At 37.4% G+C, this 19,661-nt stretch overlaps 1 protein-coding gene across 2 annotated transcripts in view; it reads left to right on the forward strand.

Moving 5' to 3' along the window:
* The first annotated feature begins 8,136 nt into the window (after positions 1-8,136).
* The window catches only part of LOC5573590 (neurobeachin-like protein 1), a 232,880-nt gene continuing 221,355 nt past the window's right edge, over positions 8,137-19,661 (forward strand). For both annotated transcript variants that reach the window (XM_021848942.1, XM_021848943.1), the window contains exons 1-2: positions 8,137-8,357; positions 8,507-8,704. In XM_021848942.1, coding sequence (XP_021704634.1) covers positions 8,307-8,357; positions 8,507-8,704 — 249 coding nt within the window. In that variant the 5' untranslated portion in view covers positions 8,137-8,306. The remainder of the gene's footprint in view (positions 8,358-8,506; positions 8,705-19,661) is intronic.

The raw sequence follows: 19,661 nt of genomic DNA on the forward strand, positions 1-19,661 counted from the left end.
AACATACCTCTAAATACTACCACCGACGATTCCCGTATATTCTACCTACGGGTGCGACACTACAGTCTCAACATGAATGACTACCACGTGTCCTATAGCAGTGTTGAAACTCCGATGGCCTATGCGTTGAATGCAGAAGCTTTTGTTGAAGAAATACCGAATAACATTGCTGAGCTGAAAAAGAGAGATGATTGGGACCGATGGAAGGAAGCGATTGAAAGCGAGTTGCAGAGTTTAAAGAAAAACGGAACTTGGACTTTGCATCCGAAGCCAAAAGAGAAAAACATCGTGGATTGTAAATGGGTATTCCGGATCAAACGTGATGACAACGGCAACATTGAAAGGTATAAAGCGCGGCTTGTTGCCAAAGGATATTCGCAGAAGAAGAATTATGATTATACAGAGACATACGCACCAGTGGCACGAATAACAACGTTCCGGATTATGCTGAGTATAGCGAATCAATTCAAGTACACCATACATCAAATGGACGTAAAAACGGCGTTTCTGAATGGAAATTTGAAGGAAGTAATTTACATGTACCAGCCAGAGGGATTCGAGAAAGGAGATCGGAACATGGTGTGCCGTTTGCAAAAATCGCTTTATGGACTCAAGCAAGCACCACGAAGCTGGAATGAGGCGTTCAATTCGTTTGTTTTGAGCTTGGGATTCAAACGATCCAACTACGACTGCTGTTTATATTGGAAGCGTACTGGAGGAGTGGTCGTATACTTGTTGCTGTATGTAAATGATATTTTGCTGATGACAAACAACCTTGAAGAAATTCAACTTATCAAGAATCAACTTTCCGAAAGATTTGAAATGACAGATATGGGAGAAGTTAAGCAGTTCCTCGGAATCAAAGTTGAACGATATGAGAATCAAATCAAGATTAGTCAGCCCAAATACATTGATGGAATGCTGAAACGTTTCGGAATGGAAGAATGTCGACCAACATCAACCCCAATGGAACCAAAGCCGCAGTTTGAACATGAAGGAAACATAGAACTGACCAAGCAGCCTTACAAGGAGTTGATAGGATGCTTATCATACTTGATGCTATCAACCAGATCAGACATCGCCGCCGCAGTCAACACTTTCAGCCGATATCAAGCAGCACCTACAGATAAGCACTGGAGCCACCTGAAAAGGGTTTTACGCTACCTAAAAGGGACCAGAGATTATGGATTAGTGTATCGCCGCAGAGCTGATTCCAGTCCGCTGATAGGATACGCAGATGCAGATTGGGGAAACGATGGTGAGGACAGGCGATCTATTTCTGGCTTTACATTCAAAATCCATGATGCAACCGTTTCGTGGACTACAAGAAAACAGAACACCGTAGCTCTCTCATCGACAGAAGCAGAGTACGTTTCATTAAGTCAAGCAGCATGTGAAGCAATTTGGCTAAGAAATGTGCTACAAGAATTTGGCGTTGATATTTCCGAACCGACTAGAATATTTGAGGACAATCAATCGTGCATACGAATTGCTGAGGAGCATCGGGATCATCGAAGAATGAAGCATGTGGATATTCGATTCCACTTTATTCGAGAATGCATCCAGAACAAGATTATTCGGCCAGTTTATGTATCTACAAAAGAACAAGTTGCTGATATATTTACCAAAGGCCTACCAGCAGGACCATTTGCACATCTTCGGGAGAAGCTGAATCTCTTCGGTTGAGCGGGGGTATTGATCTAAGCAACCGGAAGTCCATGTCCATGATCAAAGCACCCATAGAGGAAGTGACGTCTTCTTTTTCTTCTTCATTCCTATTCCAACTACTAACCAATAAACACGTATTATAAAACCAAACCGCTGCGCCTAATCAATAGATATAACGATATCAAAAATTTATAAACAAATCATAACAAAAATTAAACAAAGAAATGGTCTATATTTTCACAGCTGTCGCAACTGACAGTGGGCGATATTCATTTATCGTCCAGGACATCATGGCTACGAAGATCACTGTGTATTGATATATGGTTGTCAGGGGCCTGGGGTTAACTTAAGCGCTCGCACCGGCAATTTTCAGCAGACCAGAAATGCGCTTGATTTTACCATGTCTGTAGTCGAAATCGAATTGATGAAAATAACTTCTGTCAAATGTACCAGTAATGCGGCGGGATGTACCATAAGCATAGTAATTTGTTCTGAAATTCCATGGTAGTTTCAAGAATGGGCGTAGTCAGCTACAATAGTAGTTTTTACCACAGAATTTTTTCCCGTGTACATATGTTTATTCCAGGATTTTTGCTCCAGGAGTTCCTTTGCTGATACTTCTCTGATTTTTCTATCAATTTACACCTGAATTATCTCAATTATTTCATCTCAAACTCTTACTTCCTGTTTAGTATTTCCCTGGGCTTGGAATTATATTTTCCAGAAAGCGATGATTTTAAATATTTGATCGCTGTGTTTTGTAGTGTTGATTTGATTTAGTGATCCTTTTCTAACTAGCTACTAATATAATGCATGAGCATGCACAATAAGAAAAATTTCAGGATTGTAAGCAGTAAATAGATAACTAGATTCTAACGATTGGACGACCTCGTAGGTAGTGCTGTACAAACATATTTTGTAAAACTTGAAAAAATACAACTACGTTGCTTGAAAATTTGTTTGAAGCTTATGAATTCAACACATTATTTTATTTATTTAGTTGGTGTTATATCAATTAATTTGATAAAACCTCCTTAACGATGTTACGCCAATTTACTCGGTCCATGGCTGTGTCTCTCCAACTTCGATTTTGGCCCACGTTCTCCAGATCTTGTTGCACCTGATCAAGCCACCTCGCTCGCTGTGCTCCTCGCCTTCTTGTGCCAACCGGATTCGACGCGAACACCATCTTTGCAGGATTGTTGTCCGGTGGTCCTGCCCAGCGCACCCTTCCGGCTTTCTCAACCTTCTGGATACTGGGTTCGCCGTAGAGCCTAGCGAGCTCGTAGTTCATTCACCGCCGCCACACACCGTTCTCCTGTACTCCGCCAAAGATCGTCCTAAGCACCCTTCGTTCGAACACTCCAAGTGCTTGCAGGTCCTCTTCCAACATGGTCCATGCTTCATGTCCATAGAGGACCACCGGTCTTATAAGCGTTTTGTACATGGTACATTTGGTACGAGGGTGAATCTTTCTCGACCGCAGCTTCTTCTGGAGTCCATAGTAGGCGCGACTTCCACTGATGATGCGTCTCCGTATTTCACGACTAACGTTGTTATCAGCCGTTAACAAGGATCCGAGGTAGACGAACTCATCAACCACCTCAAAAGTATCCCCGCATGTGCTTTGTTTTTGACGCATTCACCACCAGGCCGACTTTTGTCGCTTCACGTTTCAGGCGGGTGTACAGGTCTGCCACCGTTCCAAATGTTCTGCCGACAATATCCATATCATCCGCGAAGCAAACAAATTGGTTGGATCTTGTGAAAATCCTACCTCGGTTATTGAACCCGGCTCTCCGCATGACACCTTCTAGCGCGATGTTGAACAGCAGGCACGAAAGTCCATCACCCTGTCGAAGTCCCGGCGGGATTCGAACGAACTGGAATGTTCGCCCGAAATCTTCACGCTATTCTGCACACCTCCATTCGTTGCTCTTATTAGTCTTGTGAGCTTCCCGAGAAAGCTGTACTCGTCCATGATTTTCCATAGCTCTTCGCGGTCGATGCTATCATAAGCCGCTTTGAAATCGATGAACAAGTGATGCGTTGGGACTTGGTATTCACGGCATTTTTGGAGGATTTGCCGTACAGTGAAGATTTGGTCCGTTGTCGAGCGGCCGTTGATGAAACCAGCTTGATAACTTCCCACAAACTCATTTGTTATTGGTGATAGACGACGGAAGATAATCTGGGATAGTACTTTGTAGGCGGTATTCAGGATAGTGATCGCACGATAGTTTTCACATTCCAGTTTGTCGCCCTTTTTGTAGATGGGGCATATGACCCCTTGCTTCCACTCCTCCGGCAGCTGTTCCGTTTCCCAGATTCTGACAATCAGCCTGTGCAGACAGGCTGCCAACCTGTCCGGGCCCATTTTGATGAGTTCAGCTCCAATACCATCCTTACCAGCGGCCTTGTTATTGTTATGAGCTGGCTGATGGCATCCTTAACTTCCCTCAATGTGGGAGCAGGTTGGTTTCCTTCATCCGCCGTGCTGACGTAGCCACTTCCTCCGCTGTCGTGACCCTCGGCGCCTGTGTTCTCCGTGCCATTCAGGTGTTCATCGTAGTGCTGCTTCCACAATTCAACACATACTCAATCTTTCAATTCCTTCTTTCATTACCTTAATGAGCAGATTGAAACAATTCCGTTAAATGATTTTTATAATTCAAAACAATACAACTCACTCATAAATTGAAACAAGTTCCAAAAATTCATCATTCTCGTTTTGCGATTTTTTATTTGAAGGTTATTTTATTGGAGGCACTCATGCGCAAATTTATTATACGAATAGTTTTTTGATTCAAGATATTGCAGGATTTGGTGTATACAATTTAATGTCAAATATTTTTTTTTAAATTACAATCTCCTTGTTTGATTTTTTCGGCAGAACTGGTTGCTCGATATATTGCGGGCAAGTTGATCAAAGATTTTACACCAAATATTTATTTCATATGTTCTTATAGTTTTAGCTGTCTACAGGCTTTGAATACGATAAATTTCAATTTTAAAACTCATCATATTATATTTATGATGAAAACATTATTGCATCTTAGTTCTAAGGGATTTATAATTAAATTTGTATGGGTTCCTGCTCGTGGTAAAACTTATGTAAATGAACTGGCAGATTCATTAGCTAAATTTGGTGTTCATCGTGGAATAATCACACTTTACCTTTTGAATATTATCCAAAACTGAAAGTAAAATCTCTTTTTGATTGGCAAATTTGTTGGAATTCTAGTGATAAAGGGCGATGGTGTCATTCTTTGTGTCCAAAAGTTAGTAATTATCCATGGTTCAAAAATATATCAGCGAGTAGAAATTCCATTTGCTCTTTTTCATGGTTGATGTCAAATAATTATATTTGCAACAGCCATTTGTATCGAATCAACATCAAAGATTCTAATCTAATAAAGAGGACAATGATCATATTGTTTTTCAATATCGTAAATTCATTTTACCGAGGAAAAAAATAATCAACGACATAGTAAACTTGAATCATCCTGTATCTGTTCGTGTTGGTACTGAAAGCTATCCCGTAATGAATATTTATAGTTGAGAACCATGCCATTGCGATCATTGATTTTTTTTTCTGGGACATCCTACTGCACACATGACTTTGGACCGTCATTAAGGGATTATTCACAAATAATTTAATCTCATAACGCAAAAAATGGACGTTATTGACACCCACCCACCGCATTTTGTATGAATATTTTGCAAATTTTGTATTCGCTGTAACATCTTAAGGACACCCACCCACCCCCTTCAGCGTTATGAAATTTGTAAATGGGCCCTACTTGAATAAAAAATACAAAAATATGTAACTCCAAGTCGTGTTATTTTTTTCGCGGGATCACACCGCTATAAGCCATTTTATGAGACGTTTCGAATCATATGTTTTCCGTTTGTTTATCAGCTTTGAGACTTGCTGGCGGGCCCATTTATTTACGTTTCCTCTAGCGTCACATTTTAGAGGAGCTCATTCTATAATGGCGCTGGTGTCCACGCAACAAGCTTTTCAATCTTTTCATGTAAAATCAAATCAGCATGAAGGGGAGCAATTTATTTCGTTTACTGGTAACATGAAACATGGGAACCGTGTATAATAATGCCCAAAAAGAAACGGGAACTTCAACACCAACAAAAATGTGACCAGCGCCATTCATATGTAATACTAGTTTTTCGAACCATAACAATGAGCCGGAAAACGTCAATTCAAGTCAAACTTTTCAATCCGACGTATCTGCAAAAATAAACAAATCGTGATTTGCTTTACATGGGCTTGACAAACGCATAATCTACCTATTGTGTCTATAAAAGTATTCCTACATCCATTTTTTGATTTTTAGAAATAAATTAAAATTATGCCCTATGTGCACTTTACTCAGTGTTTTTAATTTGGCTACATACACCCTTCGTTTGCAAAGCGACTCAACTGTCAACATTTTTCATGCTAGCACATACACCGTACATATGCTCATAGTAAAGCGACCTATATGTAGAATCAAAACATAAAATTTCGAACACCAGATACGTCATACTGTTTCCAAATCACTAAACATGTTGAAAACCGAGAGAATTGGATTTCCACATTTGAGCGAGCTGACGGGTCGGCAAACTGATGTGGAACATCATCAGTATTCGGTTTAAGACAATATTTCTCACCAAATTTCGCACAAGAACTGTTCTCCTCCTGATTTTGTTGTTTACGGCTCCGTCCGGTGCTCCTCTTAGTCGAGTTGAAATTGGAAACATTCGGAAACTAATATTCGTTGTCGTTGAAAGTTGAAACTGACGAATTGACTAAGTTTAATAAGTTTTATGGGAATTTGCAAACCGGTGTATGTGCAACTTCAAAACAATACTGGTGTATATGACGTGACGGATGTGCAAAACGAACTGTCAAACCGACGCATCAAGCAAGGTGTATGTATCAATCAAGGTATGGTATCGACGAATCATCCATGGTGTATGTGAGCAGCACAAAGCAAAAGGGTTTATTCTCTAATTTTACCTGTTTTTCAATTAAATTCAAAACAAATCGGATTTGTTTAATAGTGGTTAGAAACACTGTTCTTTTTTTCAACTTATAGTAGACATCGCAATAGAAAAAATGCAAAACATTTTAAACAGGATTTAAAATGCTTTACAATATTTTGCATCGCATTTTTCTCGAAACCATCCGAGTGTTAGATACGCCGATTTGAAAAATCATGCTTGAATTGAACGTCTCGTAAAATGGCTTATGAGCCATTTTACGAGACGTTTCGGAACAGCTGATCGCCGCAACGGCGTCAATTGACAGGAGACCTGGGATTAAATCCAGCGTGATTTTCAATAACGCCTCATCTTACCAAACGAGGACATGGAGAAAATGACAAAAAACATTTTTTTATTGTGCTACCAACCCTGTTCGCTACCAAACTCGAGAGGGATTCGCGATAAGGGCCTATCTGACAAATCAATAACAATGAGAAAATGATCAATGAAATTCTCATGTGCAATTTCAAATCCCAATTGGATAAAATATACTCAAACTTTAACCTTTTCACTTTAATACACATTTCATAAACCTAGTTTTAAAATCCTCATTAATACCACACACATCTCCTACAATTCCCCTAGCTATTTCGTACTCAAAATATCTTTAAAGGTTTCGCCTAAAACGTACTCGAGAATTCCAGTATCGCCCAATGTTATGAGCCTGTAATCGATATTATTTTCAGTGTCGCCCATTACTTTTGCGCCGTGTTTACCTTCTGGTTCCAAGTAAGCCCACCATGTACGCCTTGTTTATTTTTTGTTTGCAGTGTCGCCGTTTACTCTCGCCGTGTTTTGATTTCGATTTCAGATGCGCCCATCACTTTGTTAAACAAAAACACAGGCGTAATCAATAAAGTGTGTGGTTTGGCATGAGGTGAAGTTTCGTCTTCTACAAATTTGCGTTTTTTGAATAGTTAAATTATCGATAGGGGAAAAGTTCAAGTGCAGTGAATAGACAATCGAGCTACAATTTCAACGCTATATTTTCTTAAATTGTGTACATTTTGTCACTTTCGCCTGATTCGCGAATCTTTCTAGAACTGTTTGTTTTGGTTTTCGATCTTTCCCAACCGGACCGACCCGCAAATGACAAAACACCCTGCACCGAAGCAAAACAGTCATCAAACGGTGCGCTTTCCGGGGGCAGCTCAAATGAAAAAAATGAGATATTAATGAAATCATTCCAATTTCAAAATTCGAAGAAAATAATGCCGTCAATGAAGCCAAGAATAATGTTTGATTAATTTACATCAACTTAATGAAAAGAAGCATTTATAATTATTATGTTTTCAATTATCCAACTCATTTCATGGTTGTAAATGATTCCTCTTGAGTCGAAAGTTTTGACACACATTACGAAAGATTGTTGTGTGTAAGCTGAGTTGCGGTGGACCCCCCAAGCGTCATCATCAATCGTCATTCGGGGGTGTGTGTAGGCGGAATGAAAAATAACAATATTGCAGTCAGTGGTGAGCAAGTGGATCTGAAGCAAAAATCATTCCGCACCAAAAGAAACTTGTAAAAATCGTGAAAAACTGCGAAAAATGTTCCAAATTGTGTTTATTGAGTGATAGTTCGAACGTTTCGACATGGATTCCAAAAAGGACATATACAATTTGTGGATTCAGTACACAACAAAGGTGAAAAAGTTTGTGTTTGTTGTTTTTGCTGTTCGCGATGTGTCACAATAATTATTTTGCTTCAAGAGCGATGCAAATTCGATTCATGTTCTTTTCCTCTTGTGGTTCCACCAATATATGAATGAAATCCGTTCTCTTCCACCGTACAGAATGAGGAAATCTACTTCCGGCAGTTTATCCAAGGATTCGTCAGCATTTGGCAGAATCAGCTGCTGCTGGATTTCGACAATATTCCGCCCTGGTCGTCGATTGCTCCCGATTCCGGACCACACCTGAATCGGCTCCCGGAGGAGCTGCTGCCGGCAATAGAGAAGTTCCTGATAATCGCTCGGGACAAGTTCGAAAGGGTAAGGAAATTTGTTTGCTTTGCTGGCTGGAATTCCGGTTGCGTAATGCGGGAAGGGAAGAGGAACCTTCGTTCTAAACCTTTTGAGTGTATACTCACATATAGGTATCTCTATACCTATTACATAGAATAGATAGTGGCGAATGCGATAAGAATGAAGAAGAAAATACCCCTCTTGCGTGAGTCACATTCGCGACCGGAGCTAATTTATCACACCACGCTATAGGGCTAGAGGACTCAGGTGTTTTTGTTTATGCCATCGGTTTTATCTCTGCGTTCGATATCATTGATATGCGATTTGATTCGAAATATCAACGATATAATGCGAGTAATAATTGGGAAATGACCATACGAGTCACTCCTGATTTGGCCTTACATAAGGCCAAGGGATTCCAATTGAACTTGGGGATGTGCAAGGAGGTATGTAAGTATCGTAAGTGGGTTCCCAAGTGTTGTTGAGCGATAACACGGCCTTACAGTTGAGGTCGAAATTCGCGTATCTTTCCAAGGATACCAATTCTAGTGGAATTAAGGTGATTATAAAACGAAGCCAAACTTTGAATTTTCAAGTGCACAAGACGTGAGAATCTGACAACAGTTCGCGTTTAAAATCAATCAAATTGCTTGCTTGCTGGTGGTGACCAATGGGATAGATTTTCAACGCAGAGCTACCGGCAATATTGTGCTTTTGAAAATTTGAGGTGTGGCTTCGTTCTATAATCACCTTAAATGCAGGGTGTCTACTACCTGGAAAAACCTGGAATTATCAGGAAATTATTTTGCGGCAGTAATTCATGCAATAATATATTCACGACAAAGGATTTTTGCGTCAAAACCCAGAGCAACCATTATTTGCAAGAATATTTTCTTCAATCGAAAAAAAAAATCAAAACCCTATTTGAGCTGTTCAGTGAGGATACTTTCGAGTATGAAATTTTATAAAATCACCAAAATATGATTGAAGTTATCAATGTCTATTAGCCTCTATTTTTGATGAAAGGTATCTGAAGCCTCTATTTTATCCAAAATGGTCTCTAAAGTATCTTTTTTTTATCTTGCTTGCACATAGTTATGATGTAAAATTTCTTCTCATATATCTCAAGAACAGTTTCAGGAATTATCCTATTGGTTTATCCAAGGATATCATCAAAAATACTATCAGGAGCTAATTCAGAGTTCTCTCAAGTAATTTCTCTACAAATTCATTTAGTATTTTTTCAAATGATGCTTAAAGGAATTTCTCCAGAATTTGTTTAAGTAAATCCTTGAGCACTTCAACGTTACTACCTCCAGTAATTTTCCCAGGGATTACTTTGAACAATTTTCCAAAGGTTATCCTAGAACTTCCTACAGATATTTTTTCACTAACTTTTTAACTAAATTCTCTAGTTGTTGCTCTAAAAGATCTTCCAATGATTTGCACAGATTTTTTACTAAGAAAACCTACATAGGGTCGAGAGTTTTTGATAAAATTCGTGCAAGTATTTATTTTTGCAAGAGAACTGACAAGAATTGCTGCGCCATTTCATCTACGTTATACCAAAGAATCGCTCCAAAAATTTCTCGAGGGGTTAATTATTCGAGTGAATCTATTAAGAACAACAAATTATGCCTGTGTTTCGTTTTTGAATTTTCCTAGGTTTTTTTTTTCTAGGAACTTCATCAGCATTTCATCCAAGGATTACTGGAGTTCTTCCATACATTTTTCAATCAATTACAGTAGTGACCCGATTTTGTCAGCCCCCGATTTTGTCTATCCCCGATTTTATCTACCACCGATATTAGCACCTTTTTTAGCACAAATGTACTGACGAGCCTCCTACCTAACCGTCTCTCAGCTCATCGGAACCCTAGTGTGCTGCGCTAGCTCACAAAAATTCTAAAAGCGCGCGCTAGGTAATGGGCTCTCGGGGAAACTCGGCGCTACGGCTCGCCATCGGTATCTAAGTTGTGAAACAACTGTTTAGTAACGAAGATCTTCTACAAGTATTTTGGACTCATTATGCAGGTGTCTAGATGGCCTACATGATATGGTCAAAAGACACGAGCTACAATTTCGATCCTCGTTGAAAACTTTTGTAATCACTTCAATTATTGCGCTGAATTTTAAACAGCACATGTGACGGAGCGTATGAGACCGCATTGAGACACATCTCAAGAAAAATGAGGCGCATCAAAAACGGTCTCACAATGACTCTAAGCTGATGGTTGATTTGTTTCTCGCTTGCTAATGGTTAGTGATTTTATCAGAAATTTCTCTTATATTTTTAACATTGGCTATTCTTTTAAGTTATTTTCATTTTATTAGAAATGGTAAAATTTAGCTTATATCTTGATTGAATTTTTTTCTTTTTTCAAATTATACTGATATAACGATTATTTGCATTACACTTGCTCAATTTTTGCGAGCAATGAGGCACCTGCACGTAAGCCTTCAGCACGTACACAGTAGCCCTACTCAAGAGTGAGTTCTTCTAGAAATCCTTATTCATCAAGAGAGACTTAAGAACTTACACAAAATTTGCTTCAAGAATACGTCACAATTTTTTTTCATCAATTTCTTGGATTTCTAGAAAATTTCATTCACATTTCCTTGGAAAAACTGCTGGAAGTATGCTCGATTTTTTTTAATTTCTTTGACAAATCTCTTAGAATTATTGGATGACTTCCCAAAGAAATTTTATTAGCAGTGGAGTAATTCCAGAAGATATCCTTGAAGCAATTTCTAGTTATAATCTTAAAGAAATTCTTAAGAACATCTGGAGTAGTTTTTGTTTGACTATTCCAACAAGTTTTAAACAGGTTTAATATATTTTGAAAAATTGGAAAATATTTAATATCATAAAAATAAACAATTTTGGAAAAATAATTTAAAATTTCGTAACATTAATGATTTATTATTCCATAGATGTCCTGCCATTTGCCTCAATGCCGAATTATGAACGAAAAAAAAACTATCAAGTAAATGTGTAGGAATCATAAGTGGGCCCAAAAACTGATTGGCTTATTGATTCGATGATTTTTTTTGAGTGACCGAACATCATGTTAGGACGAAGTTGGGAGCTTCCCATATCCCGTCAAGACTCTAAGCTGATGGTTGATTTGTTTCTCGCTTGCTAATGGTTAGTGATTTTATCAGAAATTTCTCTTATATTTTTAACATTGGCTATTCTTTTAAGTTATTTTCATTTTATTAGAAATGGTAAAATTTAGCTTATATCTTGATTGAATTTTTTTCTTTTTTCAAATTATACTGATATAACGATTATTTGCATTACACTTGCTCAATTTTTTTTAAAGAGATTTTTCCTTATTTTGATTATTGGGTGTTCTTTCTAGAGAGAAGTGTTTTTGAAAGTTATAAGAATTAAGGCTTATAATACGTTCATAAAGTGTCTAACCCAAAACATATTTTTTAGCTTAAGGGTTAACTTAGCCAAGACGTCGTTCTCCTCCAAGATTCAGATTGTAACGTGTGAACTGAACTCTACACCAGCGGTTTTCAGATCGTGCTTCGCGGAGCACTAGGTACTCCGCCAAGCCTTGGCAGATGCTCAGCGACAGTTTTGAAAATTGGTACCAATACTTTGAAATGTCTCAACTTTTTTCTTCAAATACGCTATTTAGCAATCACGGTACTCAACACGATTTCGTTGACATTCGACAGTCTTTGCTTCCAACATTTACACCACGATTCAACAATTCAACGAACATATAAAAGAAAAATGTCAATTCAATGCAGCTGACCACGATGGCGTCACCATAAAACGTTGCATTTTTTTATTTCTATAATTTTTCCTAATAGGTGCTTTCATTGCATGTGACACATACACATAATACGACATAATAAGCAATATCAAAAAATTCTGGTTGTTAATGATCGGATATTTCTGAAATCTAATCTATGCAAAATTCTTGGTTCATGGAAATGTCATCGTGTCAGCCGTTCATTACACAGTTATTGTGTTTCTCGATACTAAATTGATCGCTTGTGCTGTGTTTGAAAAGTGACGGTAGTTGACTGCTGACCAGCAAAAGCAAAACGAACGTCGTGAAAAATGTCGAATGTACACAGCACTAAAATCTATATCATTACTACCCCGGATATTTTTACGAAAACGTTTAGCATTTGGGCGATGATTTTTTAATTGAAAGGTTAAAAATATTCTGTCGGCGATAAATTTCAGGTGCAATTTTTTTCTCGAGCTTAGTATGGAAAACAACCCTTAAAATGGAGGAAATCCAAGTTTCTCCGAAATGGGGACGGACCTGGTGTAGTGGTTAGAACACACGCCTCTCACGCCGAGGACCTGGGATCGAATCCCATCCCCGAGATAGTCACTAAAAATTTCAGTGACGACTTCCTTCGGAAGGGAAGTAAAGCCGTTGGTCCCGAGATGAACTAGCCCAGGGCTAAAAATCTCGTTAATAAAGATAGAAAAAAAAAAAAAAGTTTCTCCGAAAAAAATATTTTGAAATTTTCAGGATAAGAAAGTTTGGCTGAATACTTATCCTTGTCAGAAACAAATCTGAGGTACATGCGACCTCAATAATAATAAAAATTTTACACCATAATTTGAAATTGGAAATATTTTACGAGTTTCATCTAAATTATGAATATTTTCGAGAGTGTTGATTCAAACACATGAATGAAAGCTTCGCCCAGTTGTTTGAACTCAAATCAGAAGCCGAAACATTTTTAAACAAAGCAATACTGTCGTTTTCATTCCACGAATAATCAAATATTTGACGAAGAACGAAATACAGTTCCATTTAGATGCTCAATTGTCACAGTTTGAACCTGAAGTAAAAAAAACATGCTTAATCAAATAAACCGTTTAGTTTTAGATTAGAATAAAAAGTTTGCAAGATCAAAATTAATTAAAAAAAAAATTGTCAATCTAACACAAAACTCACCTTACGATTTTCTTAAGAATTATAGGGTTGATTTAGGCGTGTAAAAAATCCGGATTTCAAAAAGTGCTCCGCGAGCCAAAAAGGCTGAAAAACTCTGCTCTACACCATTGCTTGCGTATAGCAGTAAACCGAACGACTTTATAAACACTTACGCAGGTCAGACAATCGTCAGATTCGTCACCGTGCGGTGACAAAAAATACATCGTCATCCAGTATAATAACTCTGGCAGGTCGTCGTCTTGTCATCGAAGAAAGAATGCACGACTAACTTCAATCCATAATCGTCAATGAGAAAATTTTTCTTTATTCCGCTTGTTACCCTTACTCACAAGAAGAAGGCGTTTACTGTAGGGGGAGATCCCCCAGTGCCGGACAGCACCCAATACCGGACAAAGTCGAAACATTGAAAAATCATGGTCCAATCTAGATGGTGTATTAGTAGAAAAGAAAGTTATTATGTAGACTAATGTTTGCGTAGAATAACACATCCTTGAAATATGCATCCCTTTTTAAAAAAAGTAGAAAAGTTTGAAAATCTTTAAAAAAATGACGTATCTTCTTAATTTTGAGCCTATTTAGTAATTATTTTGAATATGAAAAAATACTTTGGATCCCGCAAGCATGATCGAACATAATCCTAATTTGATAGTATGAATGTATTTTGTACCATAATTGAAGTAAATATGGACAAATTACAATTTTGGTTAAGCACCTCCTGTCCCTCAGTTTCGGACAGCTTGATTTGTTATATGATATCTTTGTAATTATTGCATCAGTGTCTCAAAATACTTTCATTTTTCATGGGTTTCGTCGACCATGGTATCAAACATGCAATAAAATTAAGAAGAATGAACATTCAGAACACCATCGTAAAATGTGCTATTTTTCATTATATATGAAAGAGGTTTTTGATAGGCATCTTGCAAACTAAGAAAAACTCAAATTATTTATGTAAATGTTGCAATTGCATTGAATTGGTAATTATAAACTATTTCTTCATGATAATAAATCTTCGAGCTGTTTAGTAGAATACCTATAAGTAGATGAAAAAACGAATTTAGTACTATACCATTTAATTCCACTAGAGTTTGTATCCTTTGACAGATACGCGTATTTCGACCTCAACTGTAAGGCCGTCTTCAGTGTCGTGTACTAGACTCGACTTTAGTCGAGTCTAGTACACGACACTGAAGACGGCCTTACAGTTGAGGTCGAAATACGCGTATCTGTCAAAGGATACAAACTCTAGTGGAATTAAATGGTATAGTACTAAATTCGTTTTTTCATCTACTTATTTCTTCATATTTTTTTTTTAAGTTTAGTTTTGTACACTATAAAAATGATAATATTTATCATAAATGGGTAACACGAGCCCATAAAATCAATATTTTTCGAATTATGAATTTAGTGGCTTAAGTGTCCGGTACTGGGAGATCTCCCCCTATATTCTCTTGCCTTGCACCAACCACCGAGTGCCATCACATATCTGCTTGTATTGGCAAATGAACCGGCCCTCCTCATGATTCTAAAATAGCTCTGTTGGTAAGCGCGTGGAGTTGACGATTCAAAGATCGTTTGTTTGATTCCAGACGTGTTTTGTTTTTGTATTTTTTTTTTCAAAAAAGTGCTCTTGATGTGTCGAAGACACGATTCATATTTTTAGTCGGCTCAGTGCTTCCGAACAAAGATTCGCCCGTAACGAAGAAATTGTATTTGTTCGTCATGACGCCGAGCCCATGTGATCGGATCTCTGCGGCAAATCGTCATCCGACGCTGGCTGAGTGACGATGTCGATGTTCCTTTTAGTTTCGTCGCCGACTTTTTCCATTTGACGGTGACGATTGTCTACCCTGCACTTACGTTAAAAAAGTTTACTGCTTCTCCGTTGTGAAAAGAAGAAGCCAAAACATGTGGTTGCTAGAACTATGAAATAATTTACTTAGTACAATTCGAGGGATCGCACAGTGCGTTGCTCCATAGACAAAAATCAAATTTCAAGTTGTTTTATTCGGCGATAATAAGTATCCACAAGTATTTATAGATAGCATCCTTTATTGAAACAAGTATTAAGAAGCAATACAACGCACTAAAACTATTGCAACAAGCGTCGAAAGTGACAGTTGTCGGAGTAGCAGAAAAACTAGTTTTTGTCGCATGTTTCCAGCAATCCTTTCAACTTGCACGGAGAGTGTTGAAACCAATCTAATCAATCAAAATTTAAAAGAGAACAGGCTGAAGGTTGGTAAAATATATTTGATGTGATAAAAACACCAAATTTTTACTTTGAATATGAGAAATCGGCAGGTTGTTGGCTATGAAATTAAACTTATGAAATGCTAAAACGTAACTTAGATTATCGATTGAAAAAAAGTTCCACCGAGTTCCACCCTAAATCACGCACAGACATGCTTCTTAGAGTGTCCCCTAAGAGGTTTGAAAGGTACAACTGCAACTCTTAGAGATTTTTGACTATTTTTAAGTATACTCCTTATCCAGCACACTTATGATAATGAGTTGTTTGTGATAAAAATACGAAAATCTTGTAACGCTATGTGGTCTTGGCTCAACCAGACATTACACCAAAGCAAGGTAATGCTTTAAATAATATATTTTAAATGTGCTTTCCAAGATTTTATTCAAATTTTATATAAAAAACTGATAAGTTGAAAAATAAATCGATTTTTTTTGCATGAAGGCGTATAAGTCACTTTTGAAGCTACGAGTGAGAAGAGACATATTTGCAAATAACTTCTTACATCATTATGAGCCCTAAAATTATAAACTGCAAGGTTTTATTTGGAAAATAATGAAATTGGCGCTTGTGACAGTTTTGCGATTATGCGTATATTATATGTCATTTATGCAAATTGTAGCTCTTTTGACCAGAAACAACTTTCCCTTCCATACCAAGGTGCTCAAATGGCTTGATCATCCAGTTTTGATTTTTGCCCCGTATCTCCATACATTCAACGCACTGTGGATCGTAGAAGAATGAATTAGTCGTAAAGCGTTTTAGTTAGGGCAAACGCTCCCTTAGCGGAGGTAGCTCCAATAGTGGAGGTAGTGTGTTTTGGCATGTTTCGCGCTAATAAATGATTATGTGATATTTTTGTATTATGTACGATGCGAAAATGATACAAGTAATCGAATAATATTCATGAAATTTAACCGTAAAACTATTTAAAACAATTATTTTGCTTATTTTTTGCTCCTTTGCACCTATAGTGGTGCATCAGTACCCATAGTGGAGGGTCCCATAAGAAATCAATGGTTTGCGCCACTAAAGGAACCATCCTTAAAATATACCTCCACTAAAGGAACAGTGTTTCTATTATTGGTGCAAGACTTTTTGCAGGGAAATTTCAAATGAATCGTGATTTTTATACATTTGAATGATAAAAGGATTTGAGATCTATCGAATGATACGTTAAAATCATATATTTCATGATCTTAACACCGTGTTTTAGCAGTTTCCCCTTAGGTGCACCACTAATGGTACACTTGCCCTACTGTCAAAAGCTGACTGCAAGCGCAACGCTGGCAACATAGCTAATATATTTATAGCAGAGAAGTGAAAAATTACTTACATTTAGGATGTTCTTCTATCAGCAATGACTGTTTCTTGAACTAAAACTAAACAGCTAATTATTTGTAAATTAATGATGATTTATCCTTCTCTAAGAATAAGCTAATAAGTTCTTTGAAATTCATTTCAAATGCATACTAACTATAGTTCACTATTGTTTCCAACTTAAGCCAAACGGCATTCGCCCAAATGGCATATCCCGGAACCATTTTCATAGCAGGATGGCGAGTGCAGTAAAATTGCGTTCTCTATAATAAGCAGTTGTTGAGGGAAACACAGAGATGACAATTTGGGCAAAATGTTGAGAATAGGTTTTGACGTAGTCATTGAAAAACGTTAATGGACAAATTCTAAAAGCTAATAAAAGAAGAGCCCCTGTTCAAAATTATTTGGACCTTGTTAAAAATTGTGTTTGTTTGCTTCTTCCCGTCGCATTTATCATTTCGAAATTATAACTAGCAATCTAGACCAGATTGATGCTTCTTTAGCAGTCAAGTGTTTTTCTGACCACATTCTTGCAACAGCCAGAAGGTGGTACAGTCAACTCTCCCTTTCTCGATATTTCCCCTAACTCGATGGAATGCGCGGTCTCTTCAATCTAGCATACTTTGATCCCTCTGTACATCAATACCTCTCTATCTCGATGTTCCCCAACTCGATGCGATGTGTTTCAGTTTCCTATGCAAGTTTACCTCACTAACTCGATATTCCCTTGAAAATTTTCAAATATCCTTCAAATGTTATACAATTTTATAAATTTGATAATTATAATGATACTGATAGTAAACTAAAGGTTGACAAGTAATTTCAGGGTGATAAAATTTATTTTTTTTGATAGCTATTCAAAAAATGTCCCGATGAATTAATGTACTCACATTTTACTATTCTTCACATTTAAATTACTAAACATGTGTTCTGTATTTCGATACCTCCCTAATGCAATGGTCCCTTAAATATCGAGCTAGAGAGAGTTGACTATGTAGGAGAATATTTGGATGCTTACTATAGACATTTGCCAGCGCCTCTACAATTAAAACAAATAACAGAAAAACATTTTACTGCTATCAGAAATAAATGTTAAATATCACACATTATTTTGAAAGAAAAAGAAATAACTAATGAGTATTACATTTTTCATACAATCTAATCTACGTTTTTATTCTTAGGGGCCGTCCATAAATGACGTAGCATTGTTTCACTGATTTTTTACACCCCCCTCCCCCCTTGTAGCATATCGTCACAAATGCTGGTACTCCCCTTGGAAAATACGTAGCATATCAAGTCCCCCCCCCCCCCCTTCTGTATATTTGTTTTTGTTTCTTTTCCTTAGTGACTGGGTTTCGTTATACAGGTATGTTCCGTTTTTATCACGTTCCGATTTTGTCACGCTCCGATTTTGTCACGTTTCGATTTCGTCAACAAATTATTCCGTTTTTATCAACACAAAAATAAATGTTATTTTTTTATTTTAAAAAATGCTTGGAACATAAACTTCAAACTTATTCAAAACTATTTAAATATTTTTCAATAGCTTAAGGGTTGAATTTTCGCCATTTTGTTGGTGTTAATCGTCTACGATACATGGTGTTAAGCCATATACGATATAATAAGGTTCGATTCCTTCCTATCCGTTAATCAATTAGAGTTTTCAAATATAGCATGGCCAGATGGATAAAATTGACGCATCTTTTAACAGTCGAGGGTTACTTTGGCCACGTCCTAGCAACCTGGCTTGACAGAACTCCACTGCGATGCAAAAATGAGGCGATTTTGTTTATTGAGGAGTTAAAATTGCACTCAACAATTTCAACACAGATCCTTAAACAATTCGAGTGACAGTGCAAAATCAATAAGAGGATTTTTTTCGGGTACTCTTTTTCTCTTGTTGCTATCCTCACATTTACTCACACTTCAAAAGAACTCTTGGGTGTCCCTCCCGAACAAAACAGCCATCGCGGAGTTGTTATGGCACTTTGTTATTGAATTATGCTGTGTTCTGCGAGCGAGGAAGAGCTGATTTTTTTATGCCTTTCTGCTTAGTTTTTTTTTTCAGTCCCACGCAAAGAGAAAACGGCAGCACGCTGCTCTAGAGTATGCCACTGAACTCTGTTGATGTAGTGGAGTATTTTCAATCCTGTTAGCATCAACTAGAATTTGTGTTGCAGAGACCTCTCCTTTTTCTTATATAACATGGCATCATATAACTTACGATGTGAATGTGATAGACATATATCAATGAAATTGACCAGTTCTTTGTTATAAGGGATGTACCTGAGAATGAACTCAACATTGTTTTAGTTATGGCAAGGGACATGATCGAGTTCATTTTATTTTTGATAAGACTGTCGATCCCATCATATTTTGTACATTATCATTCATCTCTCAAACTCGATAACATTGCACAGATTGTAGCAACAGCCATTAATTAGGTCCTATTGCAAGGGTAGGGGAAGAG

This window comes from Aedes aegypti, chromosome 3 (genome assembly GCF_002204515.2).
Source record: "Aedes aegypti strain LVP_AGWG chromosome 3, AaegL5.0 Primary Assembly, whole genome shotgun sequence".
Classification (NCBI taxonomy): domain Eukaryota; kingdom Metazoa; phylum Arthropoda; class Insecta; order Diptera; family Culicidae; genus Aedes; species Aedes aegypti.